Below are 20552 nucleotides of genomic sequence, written 5' to 3' on the forward strand. Positions count from 1 at the left end.
TTGTCCCTTAGTTCATCATATGATGCAGCAGGGAGTCCAGTGCATTGGAGTCTACATCTATCAGCTGTCAAAGATTATGGGAGTACCCTGTTCACCTAAACAAGAACATGCAAATAGGCTGTAAATAATTACTGGCCACCTGCTAGCAAAGCACCACTCTTAGGTGTAATAAGAGCTCTTGATTTATTATTGCATCTTCGAAGAATGGTTTTCCTGGAATTCTTGTGAACCCTTTCACTTAGTATGAAATCTTTAAAGGGGATTTGGAAGACTAATCGCATACATATGTTTGTTTCCTTTCTATTTTTCTAGGAAGAGATCCAAAGACTGAAAAGAGAGCTAGAAAACTTTGACCCCACATTTTTTGAAGAAATTGAAGATCTAAAGTACAATTATAATGAAGAAGTTAAAAAGAATATACTTCTTGAAGAGAGATTGAAGGCACTTGCAGAACAGTTTGGGGTACATGTAGAGATCCCAGCAAGCGGGGATTAAGATAAAATTGGTGTGGCGTTCTGCGGTCATGGTGTAACATGCACATTAGGTTTCATGTGATGACATTGATTTCGTGTTAAATCCATCATTTTATGAAGGCACACGCAAATATAAATGAAACGTTATTTATTGATATGATGCATAACATTGGTGTTAGGAGGAACAAACAGGTGTGCTTCTGGCCTACTTGATTAAAGTCCCTGACTAGCTTTTAAAGCACCACAATCACTGCTGCATTCTGAACTGGTTATGATGCCCCTCCCATCCCTCAATGCAAGTAGTCAAACCGTTTAATTTCTTACCAGATGTCGGCCGGGCACCACTCCACACATGCTGTCTGCTGGAATCTCTCTTCATTTAGCCAAGTCCAAGCGGTGCAGGGTATAACTTATTGTCTGTAAGCAATCAGCTCACAGTGAGCTAGCCTGCACTGAATATCTTAGGTCAGCAGGGCTTATGGAAGTTCAAAAGCAGGAGCTTCCAGTAGAGAAGGGGTGTGGAACGATTCCCGGCAGGTTTCTATTTAAGAAGTCAAATTGGTCCTACAAGTAGCAAGGGCCAAAGGAGAGGGGCACCATACCCACTGCAGGTTGTGTAGTGATTATGGGGTTTAGAGTGTTCCTAGGATGACATTTCACTATTGGCACTGGCCCAAAAATCTAAATTATTATAGAACCGGCTGAGTTGCCAAGCTTTAGAAACCCTTAACCTGTAAAAATTACAGTAGAGATGTTTATATTCTGTTTAATTTAATATTTTTTCTAATATACATTATAGTAATATATATAGTTGAGATACAGCCACCATGACTTAAGTGTTTTGTTTTTTTAGATTAAAAATTTGCACTTAATTTTTCTATAACGGTTGTTATATAAAGTATATTTTATGAGTCTCCAGGCAATGACTGTGTAAAAAGTATGCATAAATAACAAAATCATTAGAACATTGTTGTATGTTTTTGTACCTTTTTACATTTTAAATAAAACTTTGAACCTTGTTTCTGTTTCTTAAATTTGATGGAATATAAATTATTGGTTTGCTAAAGAAAGTCTTTAAACATTTTTAGTGTTTGAAACAGGAGTAAAGCATGGAATGGTTAGTTAACACTTACAATGACTAACCAATGTATACAAATGCTGCTATGGGGTACAAAATGAAAGAATACAACTATGTAAATTTACAAAACGTTTCTTGTACAGAAAAAGGTGTTGTGTGCAATGCCATGTTAGCTCAGAAAGGCACCAAAATTTTTTTCCGACCATTACAATAAGTATAATATAAATGAACAATGATCCTTAAGTGTATTTGTAAGAATCTCACTGGCATTTTTGGGAATGTAAATTCCCATAATACCAGCAGGACATGCCCCACATACTGGCATAGTGTCTGGCTAAAACCAAACATCTGCACTAAGTGGGCACTGCATTGTGCCCGTAGCCCGACCTGGATGTTTTCAAGCCTGTACAGAGTAGATTTGTAGCTTATGTACAGGTAAAAGCAAAGTGAACAAAATCACATATACACTGCATATGGTACATAAGATATTTACACATTCAGATGCCAAGATTGAGCTTTAATGTTGACATTTTTGTTCATCTGAAAATTGACATTTATGCATTACAGACTGTCTATACCTCTGAAGTTATTTCAACTAGAAAATGAAGATAAAAAGTCACATTAGCAGGCTGTTTCAGTAAAGTTTAAGTGCAGCTAACAGCTTGATATTGGAACGTGGAAAGTCAACCTCTCTTGTCTGTTCATTCCAATGATACATCTTGGAGTCTGTCAAAATGCTGAGCGTCTTTCTTTGAAAGATGACTAAATAAAGAGTTTGATACAGATTCACATTCGTATTTACACAAATCCAAATGGATGGAAACAGGTTTAGAATTCAGCCAAGTGTCCGGTAAAGGCCAGCATAATCCAAGATGATGGCGATGAAGCTTGGAAAAAAAAATAGTAATCAAAAGAGTTGTGAAAATTATCTGCTAGATTATTTTGCTATAAATATCAAATCAGATATAAAAGGACATCATTTAAAATACTGTATCCCATGTTCTGGTGAACATGGTTTCACAAAAGTAAAATATTCAATACTTGTAATAAAAAAAACCTTATGATGTACAAGTATGTAAAAAAGTGGTGACCTGATAGAAGCATATTTAATAATGCTAGAAACAAGAGTGTATGATGAAAAGGTAGGATGGCTAAAGATGAAGGGAGGGCAAATGAGGTACACAATATGAGACCATAGTATATCATTAAATTCTGCTAAACCCCTTCATTAGGTGCTTCCCAGAGATAGAGGTATAAACCGTGTTCACTGTAGTGTTATCTCCCAACATTTAACAAAAAGGGGTAGCCCATTGGGAAGCAAAGTAAATAATTATAAGCACAATTCTATCTTAAAGAGGACATTGTGCACCAGAGGCCTTTTCCTGCAACCTTTGCACTAGGGACGTTTGAACCAACTTTCCCAGTAGAGATTCACTGAGGGAGATGCTCATTAGTGCAGCACAGCAATTATTGCATATGTATGCTAGCCCTCTGATGCTTCTCTGTGGGGAAGCATTGGATTGGTAGATATCAGTATTGACAATTTCACCTGGAGAAGACTAGTGGCCACGGGAAGACCAAATTCAGTTACTAGGTAGTGGTACTTGATGAATAGTATTAATTTGAAGCTATACCTTTATTAAAGATCCATTGTTGCAGTGCCATACTATTCCTTCAACTTTACCCTCTGCACAATCAAACCAAGACACCAGGCTGTGATGATTTAGCGCTGGAAGATTCCGGATTTGAAATGCTCCATGTGGAACCAGGAAATGCATAGGATTCTTCTTGTTTCCAATGCCTGCAAACATCACCAGTAAAACAATTTTAATCTACCAAATTTAAATGGGATCTAAAAATGGCTGTGTTTCTACAATAATTTCATATAGAATATTGGAAAAATAACAAAATACTAGTTTTGGAATTATCAGATAAGATTGACGGTCAGAATTATCGTGAAAACATCAGCCAACAGTTTTCTGGTGTATATTACATGTAAATGCAAAACATGTATTAATTAAACTATTGTTCCTTGATTCAGGCCAACTGAAAATGCAGTGTTTGGAACTTCTTTTTCCAAGTATCAAAATGCTGACTTCTCTGTTGGCTGAAATAAAGGAACCCACAATGCATAAAAAATGTGAGTTGTGTTTTATTTTACAGATAAGGTGGATCAACAGAAATTCATAAATGCAAGCATGCTTTACATTTGGCATTTGTTAAGTGAAGTGTACCTAATAAGTACCAGTGTTAAATAGACAATTAGCATACATTTCTGCAGGCGAAGGTTGAAAATGTAATCAATGCAAATATGAGTACTTGAAGTAATAACAGGCTTGTTCACTGAATCTTTCAGTGTTCCTCTTGTGTGTCAATTATACTGTCTGTACTGGGAACAAATAACTGTTAAATAGCCATTTACAATTTTCAATCTCTTCTCTAGTAAATGATGGCTATTTTAAAATCATATACATTTTTTCTTTACTAGTTACCGAACTTTCTCTTGTATATTTAAAGTGTGGTTTGTTTATTTGTTCTTCATTAGACTGGCTTGTGAAAAAACAAACAAACAAAAAAAAAACCTTCAAATAAGATCTCACCCCCAGCAAACAGACAGACAATGAGAACAAATATAGCATTTTTCATTTTAGAAGAATTTATTTGAAATATAAACAGTGAATATGATGTTCAACATTATTTCTAACATGTTAGTCCTGGTAACACTCCAAAGTTATTTTACCAGTAATTAAATGTTGAATAATGAAATGTTAAAATGGCAATTTTACCGTGCATTTAAAATGAGGAAATAGTATTCAGCCCCACGTCTATCAAAATACCTCGATATCATATAGCCAGCTAAGCCATCTATAGTCATTTTATACTCTATGCAGATACAAGGCTTGCAGGAAGGCCACAAAATTAAATAACTTTAATAGTCGCCCCACAATTATACAGTAGCCTGGCAATTTTTGTTTCTTACGATAAAGACTATTTTATTATTTATATAGCGCCATCAGATTCCGTAGCGCTGTACAATGAGTGGACTAGCAGACATGTTATTGTAACCAGACAACTGGATGTACAGGAATGAGCTTACATTCTAGAGGCTGTACTTTCCTTTTCACAAGCCTTTTTGTACCTATGTTCCAGCATCCTTGAGCACTCTGATGAATCTAGTGAACACATTTATTTATTTCTGAATTCTTTTAATTTAGCATGTTAAAGCAAGCAAGCTAAATCCATATGGCACTCAGAGCTCATACAACCATCAAAACGCTAGTTCCAGAAAATGTACTGTCTAAATCAGTGGTTACAAGCCCAAGTCTTCAGGGCACACCAATGGTCTAGGTTTTCCAGTATCTCCACTGGAACAGAAATGGAAAATGCACAAACCGTGGACCGTTTGTTTGTCTTGAGGACTGGGGTGTGTAGAACCACTGGACTGAATATCACCGTTTTGCTCCTTTGTTTGTTTTGTTTTTATAGCGAATCTCATTTTAGACAAAGTGACGGAGGAGTTGAAGAATGGATTATTATTGACAGTGTGATTAACAGAATTATTTCTTTCCTTGTCCAAGGGACTCACCGTATGGATTGCCATTAATATTTGTTCCGATAAGCTCCAGTGTTTGCTCCAGAAGATCTGCTAGGGGCACAGTGGATATTTCCAAGGACTCTGATTCTTCTGTGTGAGGTTTGAGCACAAGGGCAACCCCTGCTATGTAGTTTACTACACATGAATGCCAGCAATATTGCTTTTGATTTTCAACAGGCACCCAACCTGTGGAAACGTACATTATAATGCTTAAATCCTTCACTACCGAGCACTTTCTGATTGAAGAAATATTAGCATAACATTTAAAAAAAACATTACATCAAGTTTGAATACAGATTGCTTTGCAGACAAAATGTAAATATTAAAAAAAAGCACACTTTTTTTTTATTTGTACTTTATAAAAAGTATTTGGGTAATGGAGATTTGGAGAGAGAGAGCAGTGTCCTTTATAATGCAATGGTCTGAAATGTTAGCATAAAAGCAGAAATGCAATTTCTCTCACATACAGTAGGTGTGACAAAAATATATTCATACGAATGGGCAAATACCTTCTTAGAAATATTTGTAAGGACCCCGAATGCATTAAAAGCAGTGCATCTTACCAAAAATTTCAAACTGTAAGTAAAAAGAATGTATTTGAGGATAATGCCCACAGTTAAATCATATTTCTAAGATAAAAAGGTGCTTAAAATGACTAGAGCAATCATAAATCAATCTCTGTAATGCTAACAGTCCATTCACTCTGCCATCACCCAGTGAAACTTCCTGTAGTGTTTAAAAAAGCAGCTGGAGCTTACAGTTTCTGCAACTTTACATACATTATATCAGTGACTAGTGTCTAATGGCAGATACATTTTTTCTGCTACAAGCTGGTAATAACTAGAGATTAAATGAGGGTGAGTGAGGCTTTATGGACTAGATTTCATACTGCAAAATGCATGAAGAATTTTTTTTATTTTTTTCTAAAAATTCTCTATTTTGGTGTTCAAGGGGTTAACTATCAATGATGTCACAGTATTTACACTTTACGTCAATTTTTACATTGGATTCACAGATTCCCAGTGAGAGTTATCATGATGGACAGAATACGCCGAATATAATAACAAAAATAAACTGATTTTACACGTTGGTACATTAAAAATTACTTGTTTAAATAACATGCTAGTTTGTGTACAACCCACAGGCACATAACAGTGAATGTGTATTAAGAGAAATAATGCAATTGAAAGGTTCGGGAGACATTGTTATAAATCTTTTTATAGTTTAGAAATGTATCCATGATCCCTACAAGGGCATTATTTCCAATAGACGCCACACCGATATATAGCTTTTATATTACACAATACGTTTGTGAGGGTTAGGGTACACAGTCTGTATTGTACTATGTGATGCCATTGATGGGATTACGCACCTGGAATGTGTCCATTCTCATCTGGGTAAGGTTTCCCATTACACAGTTTTACTTCTTTTGCTGGAATCCAAAACTCAGGAACTTCTTTGAAGTCCTCATCAACCTTCCAATCGAAGTCTGAACATGAAAGAAGAAAAAAAAAATTACAAATCTTATGTTAAGGCAGTTTGAAACCACTGAAGTTTAATGCAGATCTCAGAAAAAATATCAAGACTGCTAAAATTATTCAACCTGATATTAATGGGAGTCTGGGACTTCAAGCATTTTATCAGTTCTATGTGATAACACTCAGTGTTCATGTCAGAGAAATATTTTTTCCCTCATACTTTGAGGAATTGTGCAAATAGGTGGGTAAAGGAGTGGGTGTACTTGTGTAGTTTAGACAGGTGATAAAAGGCTATGTTGGTTAGTTCTGTGAATATAAACAGTGTGACAGGTGGAATTTTGAGTGGAGCAAATCAACCTGAAAGAAAAGCATTTTCCATAATATTTAGCAGAGCAAGCACAAGGAGTGTTAAAGGGACACTCCAGGCAAGCACAAGGAGTGTTAAAGGGACACTCCAGGCAAGCACAAGGAGTGTTAAAGGGACACTCCAGGCAAGCACAAGGAGTGTTAAAGGGACACTCCAGGCAAGCACAGGGAGTGTTAAAGGGACACTCCAGGCAAGCACAGGGGGTGTTAAAGGGACACTCCAGGCAAGCACAGGGAGTGTTAAAGGGACACTCCGGGCATCAATACAACTTTAATAGATTTTGTCCTCATTAACATGCTGTAATGTTTGCGTTCTCACATACTTATAGTTTTTGAATCTGTTTTGCTGAATGCTGCACCATAATCAAGCCTCCCTAACCTCGCCCCTTATGCTAGAAATACTTCCTTCTCAAATGCATACCTCCCAACTCTGTTGGTGTGCTTTTGCTATCAATGTTGGGGACAGTTTCCTGTGCCCCCAAAAAGCAGGACACCAGGGAACTACAGGGGGACCGGATCCAAAAATCAGGAGTGCCCTGTAGGATTCAGATTAAGGGAGTATTTGCACTTGTTGTGGTAGCACTTGGTAATGTTGCATCTTACCCGTTACTCATTATTAGGTATCCCCAGGTATCGGAGAGGTACCAGTGCAGACCTTACCATTTATCCCGTATCATTAGCTGAAACAGGATTAAGATGCAGGATACAGCCTGTCTGGAGTGCCATGATAAACACATTAAAACACTTTCCACAACATATTAGTGTTAGATGGCAATGTGTCACTGTGAACAAAAGAGGTCACGTATGACAGCAGATGACATTGGTGCAAGAATTACTAACTAGATGGATGGCAGGTAGAGGAATGTTATGGATAAATAGGAGACATTCTGACATATACATCAGTGAAAAGAGCTAATTAACTAGGAGGGCACACTTGTGTGAAAAGAATATACAAAAAACAGAAAATAATAAATAAAATTACAAATATTAAATAAAAAAAAATGGAAGAAACAGGTGCTCACTCATAGAGTCCAAGAATACAATATATATTAAATCAATAAGGAGCACACCCAAAAGGAATAACAAGTAGCTTATTGTATATATTCAACACATATATAGAACTTAAAAAAAAAAATGTACAAAATCCACAAACTATTTCCTGGGCAATAATCCTTGTATAAACCAACATATGTCATACAAGGAATAAATACATCCAATAAACAAATACAAATTAGAAATAAGATAAAACACAATCCTTACTGGTTTTATATAGAACAGTGAAGACAGAATTACTACAATGTAAATGTTACTATGCAAAGTTTAAAATTTACTTTGTGCATAAGTAATATGAGATGTTTGACGAGCTGAAGAACAGGCCGAGGATGTTTTGTAAGATGAGAGAAGAGGAGATATTACTGGGATTTTTCTGTAGAGGAAATAGTCCATTGTTTTATAATGACGTATGACCACGTAAAGTGATTTTCAGTGGACAGTAATATTTTATAACAAGTAAAAAAAAAAAACTAAAAGAGCACTGGTGAACCTTTTAATACAACAAGGTCAACAATGCATTATAGCTGGATTGCATGCAGGATAGATAATGTTTTTTGCATTGTCATAACCCAGATCATTGTACAAATTCTGACCTTTCACAAACAGATAACATTAGTCAATGTATAATGAGGAATTCTACTGCAAAGTGCTAAACGTGGAGCAATCTACAGAAATATTATTTTGGAATGCAGGGTGGCTACCAAACTTTAAAAACACTTCAAGGGAAACTATAGGCTAAGAATACAAAGAAAAAAAAAAGTATCGTACCCTACAGTACTTCTCCTGCAGCTCAGAACAATTTTGTCACTTACATGAATCCAGCGCCAGGCACCACTTCTGCCCCTCCTCCCCCTGACGTAGGCGGTCCTAATGCGCATGCGTGGCGAGCACATTAGGACAACCCCATAGGACTCTGGATGTCCTCATGCATAGACAGACTGTTAGACAGCGACTAGAGGTGGAGTTAACTCTGCAAGGTAATTATTGCAGTTTATCAATAACTGCAATAATTACCAATGCAGGGTTAAATTGATAGGGGCACTGCCCCCTGACCAGTTGGGTACCTATAATGACCTTTAACATGAGCAAAGATCATATACATACACTTTGTGGTAATATCTATTGCAAAAATTATGCTGCTGACATCATCATCCATGAACAAGTGCAAATTATTATTGTTATTCACAAAGAGTAACTAATGAAAGAAAAAAAAAAAAAAAGCCAGAATATAGGTAAAAATTAAACATTTGGATGTATGGTACATTTAACTGTAAATGAAAGAAAAAAAAATGAAAAAAAAAAAAAAAAAAGGATTAAAACCAATGTGGAAATCCAGTAGAAATAAATGATAGGACTAGTGTCAAGATTAACTTAATCTTTAGCAGTTTGTTTTGTCATTTTCAGCTTAGTGTGCTGATAATGAATAGCTTTACGGTATTAGAGTTGTATAATGTGCAGTCTTTTCTTTTGTAGATGAACAGTTTATTTGAATTAGTGCAGAAAAAAACCATTTAATAAATATTTTAATGTTTGCAAATTCTATAGAAATATATGTAATACCTGTAGTATAACACAATAATCAGATCATTTTATGAATGGAATGATGGGGAAAGATGGGGCAGAATTTCTTACTGGTAAAGCATACTTTTTATCATATATGTGCAGCATGTGCCATTGTTAAGCAAAATAAGCATACAGTGAATTGAAAAGGTTAACAATGTTTTACACTTAAGGTATGATCTTAACCAAGAGCCTATCAGCGTGATTGCTTTAATACCACCAACAGTTATATTTTAGATCAACTTCCATTTAGACAAGTTAAAGGAACACTATAGTCACCTGAACAACTTTAGCTTAATGAAGCAGTTTTGGTGTATAGAACATACCCCTGCAGCCTCACTGCTCAATCATCTGCCATTTAGGAGTTAAATCACTTTGTTTATGAACCCTAGTCACACCGAGCTGCATGTGACTTGCACAGCCTTCCATAAACACTTCCTGTAAAGAGTCATCTAAAGTTTATCCTTTCTTTATTGCAAGTTCCGTTTAATTTAGATTTTCGTATCCCCTGCTATGTTAATAGCTTGCTAGACCCTGCACGATCCTCCTGTATGTGATTAAAATTTAACTTACAGAGCAAGCTATAAAATTGTTCAAGGTAAATTACATCTGATTGAAAGTGAAACCAGTTTTTTTTCATTGCAGGCTCTGTCAATCATAGCCAGGGGAGGCGTGGCTAGGGCTGCATAAACAGAAACAAAGTGATGCAACTCCTAAATGGCAGTGAATTGAGCAGTAACACCTGAGAGACATGATCTATACACTAAAACTGCTTTGTTAAGCCTAAGTTGTTTAGGTGACTATAGTGTTCCTTTAATGGTTAAATCAATTATTTACTGTACTACCTGTAACTCAAAACTGTGATTTCATATAGAACAGGAGAACTTGCAAATTATTAATGCATTAAAATACGCAGACTAACCCTTTGAAATTCCTTTTGTAAGAACGTGTTTTTTAAATCTTTTTTCTGCTGGTTTTGATGGTTTCCTATCCAGTCGTGCCCAGAGATATGGAATACCTGCAGCAAAATAAAATTAGATTACAGAAAAGAAAATCAAATGACGTGTGATTTGCAAGAGCACAACCTTCCTTGAAGCAGTATGATAAAAGGAAAAAGTATCCAATTATTATCAGGAGTTAATAAACACATCTATTCGCTCATAAGGAAGGAATGTTAACCTTAATGAACGATTCAAAAACAAAATGTTTTTTCTTTTTAAAGTTTGAAATCTAGTGTGTAAAGGGTACACTTTAACTGCCTTAATGATGGCCAGTATATCCTGGATGTCAGCTGTTTAAAAGATCCTTGAATCACAGGTTTCACTGATAACAACAAGGCTAAACTACAGATAGATCTGTCATGAGTGAGGCCAAATCCCATTCTTTAGATTCCTTTAACTAAGGGGCAGCATTGTGGGTCTCCAATTCTTGGGACAGCCTTGACATGCTGATGTAGAGTTAGAATCCTAGCTCAATTTCTTATTTAATGTTTGTGCCAGGATTAGTAAGTGAAACTTAATAAATAAATGTTACTCATCCATCCAAAATACAGGCAGAGCTAAAGATACAATGTTATTTGAAGCATCTATTTTTTATGTTTCACTACTTCCGACAAGCATTGGCTATTTAGATTGACTTCAGCATCCCACCTCACAGCTTCACACATTATTTTGGGAATGCGATGGTCATGATCTCAGTAGTAGGAAAATATGTAATAACATCTCCCATACCCAATTTTGTGAACGGATATTCGTGTTTTTCATGCATTTCTTTCTGCTGAATTTCACAGACCTGAAGTAAGACTTTAAAGGGACACTGTAGGCACCCAGACCACTTCGCTCATTTAAGTGGTCTGGGTGCTGTGTCCCTTTTGCACCTGTGCTGCAATGTTAAGCATGTTAATCTACCAGACAGTATTGATTCAATGCTTTCCTATGGGGAGGGTCTAATGCGCGCGTGGCATTTGCTGTGCATTAGCACCCGCTCATCAGAAGCCGTTGGGGGGGGGGGGGGGGGGGGGGAGAGATCCAGGACCCAGCACCAAGGAAGATTGGCGCTGGAAAAAGTTCACCTGGGTGAAGGTTGGGGAGTGGGTGAAAAAAAAGGGGGGAGGCAGAAGGAGCTATGGTGCCAGGAATACAGCTTTTTAATATTGATGGACCGATTTGTTAGATTTATGTCTATTATGGTGTAGAATAACAGGCCACAAATTCAGCAGCTTTTTATTTGCTCTATTGGGTGTGGGAGATGCTAACATATAAAGAATGAAGATAGCATTACCAAAATGGTGTGTGAAGCTGTGCATTGTGGGATGCGGATGTCAGACTGAATGGCCAATGCTCCTATTTGTATTGTAATTTGTCTCAAGAAGAGAAAGATAAAAATAGAAGCTACAAATAACATTGTATCTCTAGCTCTGCCAGTATTTTGGATGGATGAATAAAATGTTATTTATAAAGCTTCACTTATTACAACAGGTTTAATAGGAATATTATTAAAGGGACACTATAGTCACCTGAACAACTTTAGCTTAATGAAGCAGTTTTGGTGTATAGAACATGCCCCTGCAGCATCACTGCTCAATCCTCTGCCATTTAGGAGTTAAATCCCTTTGTTTATGAACCCTAGTCACACCTCCCTGCATGTGACTTGCACAGCCTTCCATAAACACTTCCTGTAAAGAGAGCCCTATTTAGGCTTTCTTTATTGCAAGTTCTGTTTAATTAAGATTTTCATATCCCCTGCTATGTTAATAGCTTACTAGACCCTGCAAGAGCCTCCTGAAGCTACAGGGAGACTCCACATGTGAAAGAGAGACTCCAATTGGTGGTGCATTATCCTGGCGATTGGGGTCTATTCTTATCCAATAAACAGCAGTGATCATGGGATAAGTAGTTTATTCACGAGGAGCCGTTTTACTCATAATATAGGATAAGTGACCATTTAAACAGATAGCACCAAATCTCAGCAGCCATCAGTTTACACATAACTGTCTAGAGTGCTCCGCGGTCTACAACTCAGCTCTATCTTTAGGGAGGATAGAGATCAGCCCGAACTGAGTGCAAATAACACACAATGTGGACAAACATCAGGCAACCGAAACGGAGTGGACTGACAGTTCCGGTTGGCTGGCTGAGAGTTGCATCAGTTTTTTTTTGTATTTCTAAAATTTCTGCCGTTCTAACCGGCTCTCAGAGCTCATAGTTGATGCAGAGTGTTCTGTATACCATACACTTTGTAATTATGCAATCTGTGATGGTCCTTAGATCAACCCTTTAAGGTGATAATCGAGCCACGAATACAAGTCCAGAACAATTTAGAGGTTACTTTCAGGGCTATTCACCAAAGTGAGAATTTGAAGTAAAATTTCCAATTGAGGTCAGAGTAGCCGAATCGGAAGCATCACTGACTCACAGAATGTTCCAGTTTGGCTATTTTTACCTTGAAATCTCTTTAACAAATAACTATTAGTGTTTATTTGTTTGATTTTGCTTTGTTTTCTACAAAATGACAGATGTATGAAATGTCATCATAAATAGACTATCTAAAAATGCTGTATCACAGTTTTCTAGAAGAGAATTTATACAGCCACTGCATTTCATAATTATAAAAAAAAGAGTGAATGAATTCAGACAGCAAGGCAATATAAGTGTTGCTTCTATTAAGTTGCTTAATTAGCTTTAGTGCTAGTTTTAAAAAAAAAAAAATTAAGGGTTATTGCAAGCAGCCCCATGATTATTTTGGTGATTTTAAATAGTCATGGAACCTTTTTTGTATCCTACATCATTGCCATTGGAACTTTGTGCTTGGTTCTGGTTTAGTTAAGCACCCTGGCTCAGATTGATGGGAATGAGTGCAGTTCCTTATGAATGTTCTAAATGTAGAGTGTGTTAGGCACATAGTGTGGGGTAGGCTAGGGATGTAGGGTGTATAGGGCACATAGCGTGGGGTGGGATAGGGATGGCAGAGTGAGGGGGTGACAGGTGGCAGAGCGTGGGAGGGAGGGGGTGGCAGAGTGAGTGAGGGGGTGACAGGTGGCATAGTGAGGGAGGAGGCGACTGGTGACAGAGTGACTGGTGACAGAGGGGCGACAGTGACTGAGGGAGGATGTTCGTAATACGTTTCATTCCCCGGTGGTCCAGTGGGCTGTCACTACAGTCTGCAGAATGTGCTGATATCTTGCGATATCCAGAAGTCAGAGCGTTGCCATGGTAATCCGCAGCAACGCTCTGACTGGCCAGAGATCGCGACATACAGCACAGTCTGCAGCTCACACCGTGTGGAACTGCAGACTGTACTGGCTCTCTCTCCGGGCAGACAGGAGGGGCCTCATAGACCGAGGACCCGACAAGTCAATCTGCCCTATTTTCGGCTGAAATGGGATAGGCCCATTTTCGGCCAAAAATGTTGGCAACTGAAATTTAGGTGTATCCCTAACAAAAATCTACTTGACACTAACAAAAACCAACTACTACTTGTCAATAAACAAAATTCATAGCAAGACACAGATCTCAATATGTCTAAAAAGATGAAAATGGATAAACGGAAGCTACGGACTGAAATATGCATTGACACGTAATACTGCATTAAGTACATAAGGATTGGGTGCTCCCACATGGAGAAAGTACATACGTGAATATAGTAGGAATAGTATTTAATTGTATATATGTAACAGAACCACACAGTGGAGTATTAGTCATTCATTACCTTTGTGTTTTGTAACATAGCAGCATGTCCCATCCACCTTCTCAGTGGGCACTGCACTATAAACATCAGAATCTTGGGCCGCAGCACTAAGAGTTTCTGTGGCTACAACTTTGAATGCCTACAGTAAATAAATACATTAAAATAAAATTATAGTATGAAATCACTCCGCTTTCTACAGAATTAATGGTGTCTAGCACACAGGTGCAATATATTATTAGTACTTATATAGTGCCAGCTTATTCCGGGAATTTACCAAATGAGACAATAACAAAGTGTAACAGGAACAACAGATAGTTAAGAACCCTGCTCAAACAAGCTTACAATCTAGAGGAGGTGGGGTATAAATACACAATAGTAAGGGTATTGAGGGAGACAGCAAATAGATGTGGTAGGAAAGTAGCAGAACTGGAGGTGAATGTGGAGTGTGGCACTTTAGGAGAGAGCAAGAGGAAGGATTAAGAGATAGAAGTTACTCTTGGAGGCCCTAAGCATTCCTAAAAAGATGGGTTTTGAGAGACTTCTTAAAAGGATTGAAGACTAGGGGAGAGTCTGACACGGGGAGGCAGGCTGTTCCAAAGGAAAGGAGTCGCCGTGAGAAGTCTTGCAGGCGTGAATTTACAGTAAGGGTGCGAGCAGGAGAAGGTTACTAGTAGTGAGGAGAGACCGATAGGGGGCATACTATGAATCAGTGAAGAAATGTAAAAAGGGCTGGAGTTGGTTAGAGCTTTATAGGCATGGGTTATTATTTTAAATTGACACCTGTAGGGTACAGGAAGCCAGTGTAAGGATCGACAAAGGGATGAGGTGTGAGAGGAGCGACAGGAGAGAAAGATCAGCCTGGCAGCAGCATTCATCACAGATAGTAGGGGGGCATTTCGGCTTCTGGGGAGACCAATTAGGAGAGAATTGCAGTTAATCAATGCAAGAGATTAATAGAGCATGAACAAGCTTCTTGGCAGCATCTTGCTTAAGAAGCACAAGACTGGACATGAGGTGCAAAGGTGAGGCCAGGATCCCAAATTACACCAAGACTGCAAGCTTGAAAGGATGAAGTGAGGCAGGTACCATTAACCTGCAGGGAGAGTGAATGAGGAGGATCAGTGTTACGAGTAGGAAAAATAAGAAACTCAGTTTTAGAGAGATTGAGTTTCAGAAAGCGGGATGACATCCAGTCAGAGATAGAAGAAAGGCAACTCAAAACAGAGCAGTCTTTGTGGAGTGGAGGGGGCGGAATCCAGACTGAAGTGGGTCAAGGAGAGAGTTGGAATTGAGAAAGCAAGTCAGACGGGTAAAGACAAGTCTTTCCAAAAGCTTTGAGGAAAAAGGGAGCAGGGATATGGGATGATATTTGGAGGGGGAAGTTGGGTCAAGAGATGGCTTTTTGAGGACAAGTAAAACAGTAGCATGTTTAAGGGGAGATGGGACCCCACCAGAAGAAAGAGAGCAGTTGAAGATGTGTGTTAAGGAAGACACAAGACAAGGGGAGACAGATATGAGATGTCTAGGATTGCGGGAGCATGAACTAATGAGAGAGGAAAAGTAGGACTGTTTAGCTAGGGTGAGGGCTGCGCTGTATGAACGGAGGACAAAATTAGTGATGTCGCGAACACAAAATTTTCGGTTCGCGAACGGCGGACGAGAACTTCCACAAACGTTCGCGAACCGGCGAACCGGGCGAACCGCCATAGACTTCAATGGGCAGGCGAATTTTAAAACCCACAGGGACTCTTTCTGGCCACAATAGTGATGGAAAAGTTGTTTCAAGGGGACTAACACCTGGACTGTGGCATGCCGGAGGGGGATCCATGGCAAAACTCCCATGGAAAATTACACAGAGTCTGGTTTTAATCCATAAAGGGCATAAATCACCTAACATTCCTAAATCACAATGGATATGGATTGACACCTGACATATGACATATTGACACCTTGACATATGGATGGACACCTGTCCTCAGAGACCCTGATACACACTGACACAGAGCAGAATAGGGACTGTTCCCCCTACATAGGGTCACTTGGCAGATATGGATTGACACCTATCCTAAGGATCCCTGATACACACTGACACAGAGCAGAATAGGGACTGTTCCCCCTACATAGGGTCACTTGGCAGATATGGATTGACACCTGTCCTTAGGGACCCTGATACACACTGGGGGGAGGACCTAATGTCCTCCCCCTACCCCCACCCCCACCCCTGCGTGGTGGGTGGGGGCCATAAAAATAATGAAGGGGGGTCCTACTGTCCTCCCCCTGCCCCCACCTCTGTGCGGTGTGTGGGGGCCATAAAAATAATGGGGAGGGGGGCCTACTGTCCTCCCTCCCGGCCCCCACCCCTGCGTGGTGGGTGGGGGCCATAAATCACAATGAGGGGGTTCCCACTGTCCTCCCCCCGCCCCCACCCCCACGCAGTGGGTGGGGGCCATAAAAATAATGAGGGGGGGACCTACTGTCCTCCCCCCTGGCCCCCACCCCTGCGCAGTGGGTGGGGGGCCATAAATCACAATGGGGGGAGGACCTACTGTCCTCCCCCTGCCCCCACCCCTCCGCGGTGGGTGGGGGCCATACAAATAATGAGGGGGGGGACCTACTGTCCTCCCCCCCAGCCCCCACCCCTGCACGTTGGGTGGGGGCCATAAAAATAATGAGGGGGGGACCTACTGTCCTCCCCCCCAGCCCCCACCCCTGCACGTTGGGTGGGGGCCATAAAAATAATGAGGGGGGGGACCTACTGTCCTCCCCCCCTGGACCCCACCCCTGAGCGGTGGGTGGGGGCCCTAAAAAAACAATAACGGTGGGACCTACTGTCCCCCTCCAGCCCCCACCCCTGAGTGGTGGGTGGGGGCCCTAAATAAAAATCCCCCCCCCCCAATCAAAGGTGACTAGGGGTCCCCAAGCCTCTAGTCACCCACCCCAACTGAGCTCTGCAGGGCGGGGGAAGGCTTATAAAGCCTTGCCACGCCCTGCAATTAGGCTAAGAACACTCTGATTGGCTGGTTTAAGCCAATCAGAGTGCTCTTTGTCATTTTACACAGCGTGGGAAAATTCCAAAGAACACAGTGTCTGGAGGGAGTATCTGCAGTAATACAGAGTGTCTGGAGGGAGTATCTGCAGTAATACAGAGTGTCTGGAGGGAGTATCTGCAGTAATACAGAGTGCCTGGGGGGGAGTATCTGCAGTAATACAGAGTGCCTGGGGGGGGGGAGTATCTGCAGTAATACAGAGTGCCTGGGGGGGGGGAGTATCTGCAGTAATACAGAGTGCCTGGGGGGGGGAGTATCTGCAGTAATACAGAGTGCCTGGGGGGGGGGGAGTATCTGCAGTAATACAGAGTGCCTGGGGGGGGAGTATCTGCAGTAATACAGAGTGCCTGGGGGGGAGTATCTGCAGTAATACAGAGTGCCTGGGGGGGGAGTATCTGCAGTAATACAGAGTGCCTGGGGGGGAGTATCTGCAGTAATACAGAGTGCCTGGGGGGGAGTATCTGCAGTAATACAGAGTGCCTGGGGGGGAGTATCTGCAGTAATACAGAGTGCCTGGGGGGGAGTATCTGCAGTAATACAGAGTGCCTGGGGGGGGAGTATCTGCAGTAATACAGAGTGCCTGGGGGGGGAGTATCTGCAGTAATACAGAGTGCCTGGGGGGAGTATCTGCAGTAATACAGAGTGCCTGGGGGGGGGGAGTATCTGCAGTAATACAGAGTGCCTGGGGGGGGGGGAGTATCTGCAGTAATACAGAGTGTCTGGGGGGGGGGAGTATCTGCAGTAATACAGAGTGTCTGGGGGGGGAGTATCTGCAGTAACACAGAGTGTCTGGGGGTGAGTATCTGCAGTAACACAGAGTGTCTGGGGGTGAGTATCTGCAGTAACACAGAGTGTCTGGGGGGGGGGGAGTATCTGCAGTAACACAGAGTGTCTGGGGGGGAGTATATGCAGTAATACAGAGTGTCTGGGGGGGAGTATCTGCAGTAATACAGAGTGTCTGGGGGGGAGTATCTGCAGTAATACAGAGTGTCTGGGGGGAGTATCTGCAGTAATACAGAGTGTCTGGGGGGAGTGTATCTGCAGTAATACAGAGTGTCTGGGGGGAAGTGTATCTGCAGTAATACAGAGTGTCTGGGGGGAGTGTATCTGCAGTAATACAGAGTGTCTGGGGGGGGTGTATCTGCAGTAATACAGAGTGTCTGGGGGGGGTGTATCTGCAGTAATACAGAGTGTCTGGGGGGGTGTATCTGCAGTAATACAGAGTGTCTGGGGGGAGTGTATCTGCAGTAATACAGAGTGTCTGGGGGGGAGTGTATCTGCAGTAATACAGAGTGTCTGGGGGGGAGTGTATCTGCAGTAATACAGAGTGTCTGGGGGGAGTGTATCTGCAGTAATACAGAGTGTCTGGGGGGGGGAGTGTATCTGCAGTAATACAGAGTGTCTGGGGGGGGGAGTGTATCTGCAGTAATACAGAGTGTCTGGGGGGGAGTATCTGCTTGTAACTTTTATATGCACTGAAAAAAAAAATAATAATAAATTGAAAAAATAAAATAAAATGGTTGCCGCTTCCGAATTAATCTAAAATGGATGCTGTCCAGTAGGTGGGAGGGTCTGCTAGGGAGGGTGTGCTGCTGATTGGCTGGAATGTGTCTGCTGACTGTGAGGTACAGGGTCAAAGTTTACTCAATGATAAAGAATAGAGGGCGGACCGAACATCGCATGTGTTCGCTCACAGTGGCGAACATGCTATGTTCGCCAGGAACTATTCGCCAGCGAACCGTTCGGTACATCACTAGACAAAATTATAATGGAGAAAGAATTAGATCTATAAGTCTATATAAAAACAGTTTTGTTTTTTTTATAAAAAAAAAACATACCCTAAAGGCCTGGAAAAAAATTAATGCAAGATATTCATAACTGTCAATGTTTCAATCTAAGCTCTTTGTGATGGCTTACTATTTATACATTTTGTGACTGCTGTTAACAGTGTGCTTACAAAACTGGCCTTTGCACAACTTCTTAAAAGAGTAAACAGGCTGAGCCCATTAAGACTAAAATATGATACTAACTTTTGGAGAATACCCTGTGAGTAAATCCATCCCTGTACGCGTAATTTCTCATTTAAACTTCTAATGTACATTTTTCAGTTTTATGTATTTGTAGTTGTGTATTGTATACATAAATGCAACAATGCGCTACAAATCTTGTAACCTTCTAAGATCAAGAATGGCTAATATTTTGGCACACCTTGTTTTTATTTTTTTTGCTTTAACTGAATTTCAAAGCTTATCTATACACTATATAAACCAAGTAATGGGCAAAAAAATTAAATATATATATATATATATATATATATGTATATATTATTGGACAATAACTCCCACAATGCTGTGCCACTCTGCAATTTGACATAGCATTATGGATTTGTATTTCTGTAACAGCTGGTGGGGATTTGACATTAGTCAATCTCTCATATTCACATACACTGAAAAGGCAGAGAAGTGTGACAGTTGTTGCAAAACTACAACTCCCAGGATGATTTTACAGCCTTGGGGATGGCAAGGCATGCTGGGAGTTGTAGTTCTAACACAGAACCTATGGCTTTTAGTGGAGTGTTTTGTTTATATGCTGAAGCAGGCAGTATAAAGGATGCTATTCTCCATGCTGCCTCTATCAGAGCATGTACCTGATGCTCCCGCTTGGAGGAGGGCTCGTTCTTCACCTGGGTAGTGAAGATGCAGGGGATCTTCTGCTGCACTGCACCCAACCTGCTCATCTCTCCTCCAGCCTCAAACCACTTCCGCCTTTACCCCGAATCAACCAATCAGCGGCGCGAATGATTTTAGCGCAAAGCATGCATGGAAATGTAGTTTGATTTTATTGTCCTCCTGCGCTGATCATTCCTGGGCATTCTACTACTGATGGTCCTGTAGGTCATAGTAATAATAACCACAACTAGTGTCCTGGAATATTGTCCCATGAGGTTTTATACATTATATTTTGGACTGGGGTTGAAATGAAAACCCTAATTTAAATTGTAGACTAAAATAGCTAAATTGGAGGAAAAAAATGCCGAATTATAAATTATATTTCCACAACATCACCACCAGTTTGGTCAGAACTTGTCATCAGGATTTAAATGGATTAAAGTTCATTGCATAATAAATAAATACCATGGAAAACCATGTATTTGTAGGTGCTATGCAAAATGGGATTTTAAAGAGGAACTGTCACTATTGGCTATTGTATCGTTGA

At 40.3% G+C, this 20552-nt stretch overlaps 2 protein-coding genes across 3 annotated transcripts in view; one reads left to right on the forward strand and one right to left on the reverse strand.

Moving 5' to 3' along the window:
- CEP290 (centrosomal protein 290) overlaps nucleotides 1–1291 on the forward strand; it is a 122111-nt gene extending 120820 nt beyond the window's left edge. For both annotated transcript variants that reach the window (XM_063447128.1, XM_063447129.1), the window contains one exon: nucleotides 313–1291. In XM_063447128.1, coding sequence (XP_063303198.1) covers nucleotides 313–495 — 183 coding nt within the window. In that variant the 3' untranslated portion in view covers nucleotides 496–1291. The remainder of the gene's footprint in view (nucleotides 1–312) is intronic.
- Nucleotides 1292–2039: 748 nt separating this feature from the next.
- RLIG1 (RNA 5'-phosphate and 3'-OH ligase 1) lies at nucleotides 2040–20115 on the reverse strand. Its single transcript, XM_063447130.1, has 7 exons — nucleotides 19984–20115; nucleotides 14311–14428; nucleotides 10526–10621; nucleotides 6519–6635; nucleotides 5138–5332; nucleotides 3186–3352; nucleotides 2040–2438 (listed from the first exon to the last, which is right to left on the reverse strand). The coding sequence occupies exons 1-7, from the start codon at nucleotides 20071–20073 to the stop codon at nucleotides 2253–2255; spliced, it is 969 nt and encodes a 322-aa protein (XP_063303200.1). The 5' UTR covers nucleotides 20074–20115; the 3' UTR covers nucleotides 2040–2252.
- Nucleotides 20116–20552: the final 437 nt, after the last annotated feature.

The sequence above is a fragment of the Pelobates fuscus genome, chromosome 3, assembly GCF_036172605.1.
Source record: "Pelobates fuscus isolate aPelFus1 chromosome 3, aPelFus1.pri, whole genome shotgun sequence".
NCBI classification, from domain to species: Eukaryota; Metazoa; Chordata; class Amphibia; order Anura; family Pelobatidae; genus Pelobates; species Pelobates fuscus.

Bases quoted from the DNA above. Each gene is read 5' to 3' on its own strand.
- RLIG1 (XM_063447130.1), bottom strand. From the start codon at position 20,073: ATGAGCAGGTTGGGTGCAGTGCAGCAGAAGATCCCCTGCATCTTCACT. The intron at 14,429-19,983 runs GTACATGCTCTG...TATTTACTGTAG, and splicing joins CCTCCAAGCGGGAGCATCAG to GCATTCAAAGTTGTAGCCAC. The intron at 10,622-14,310 runs GTAATGAATGAC...ATTTTGCTGCAG, and splicing joins CTATGTTACAAAACACAAAG to GTATTCCATATCTCTGGGCA.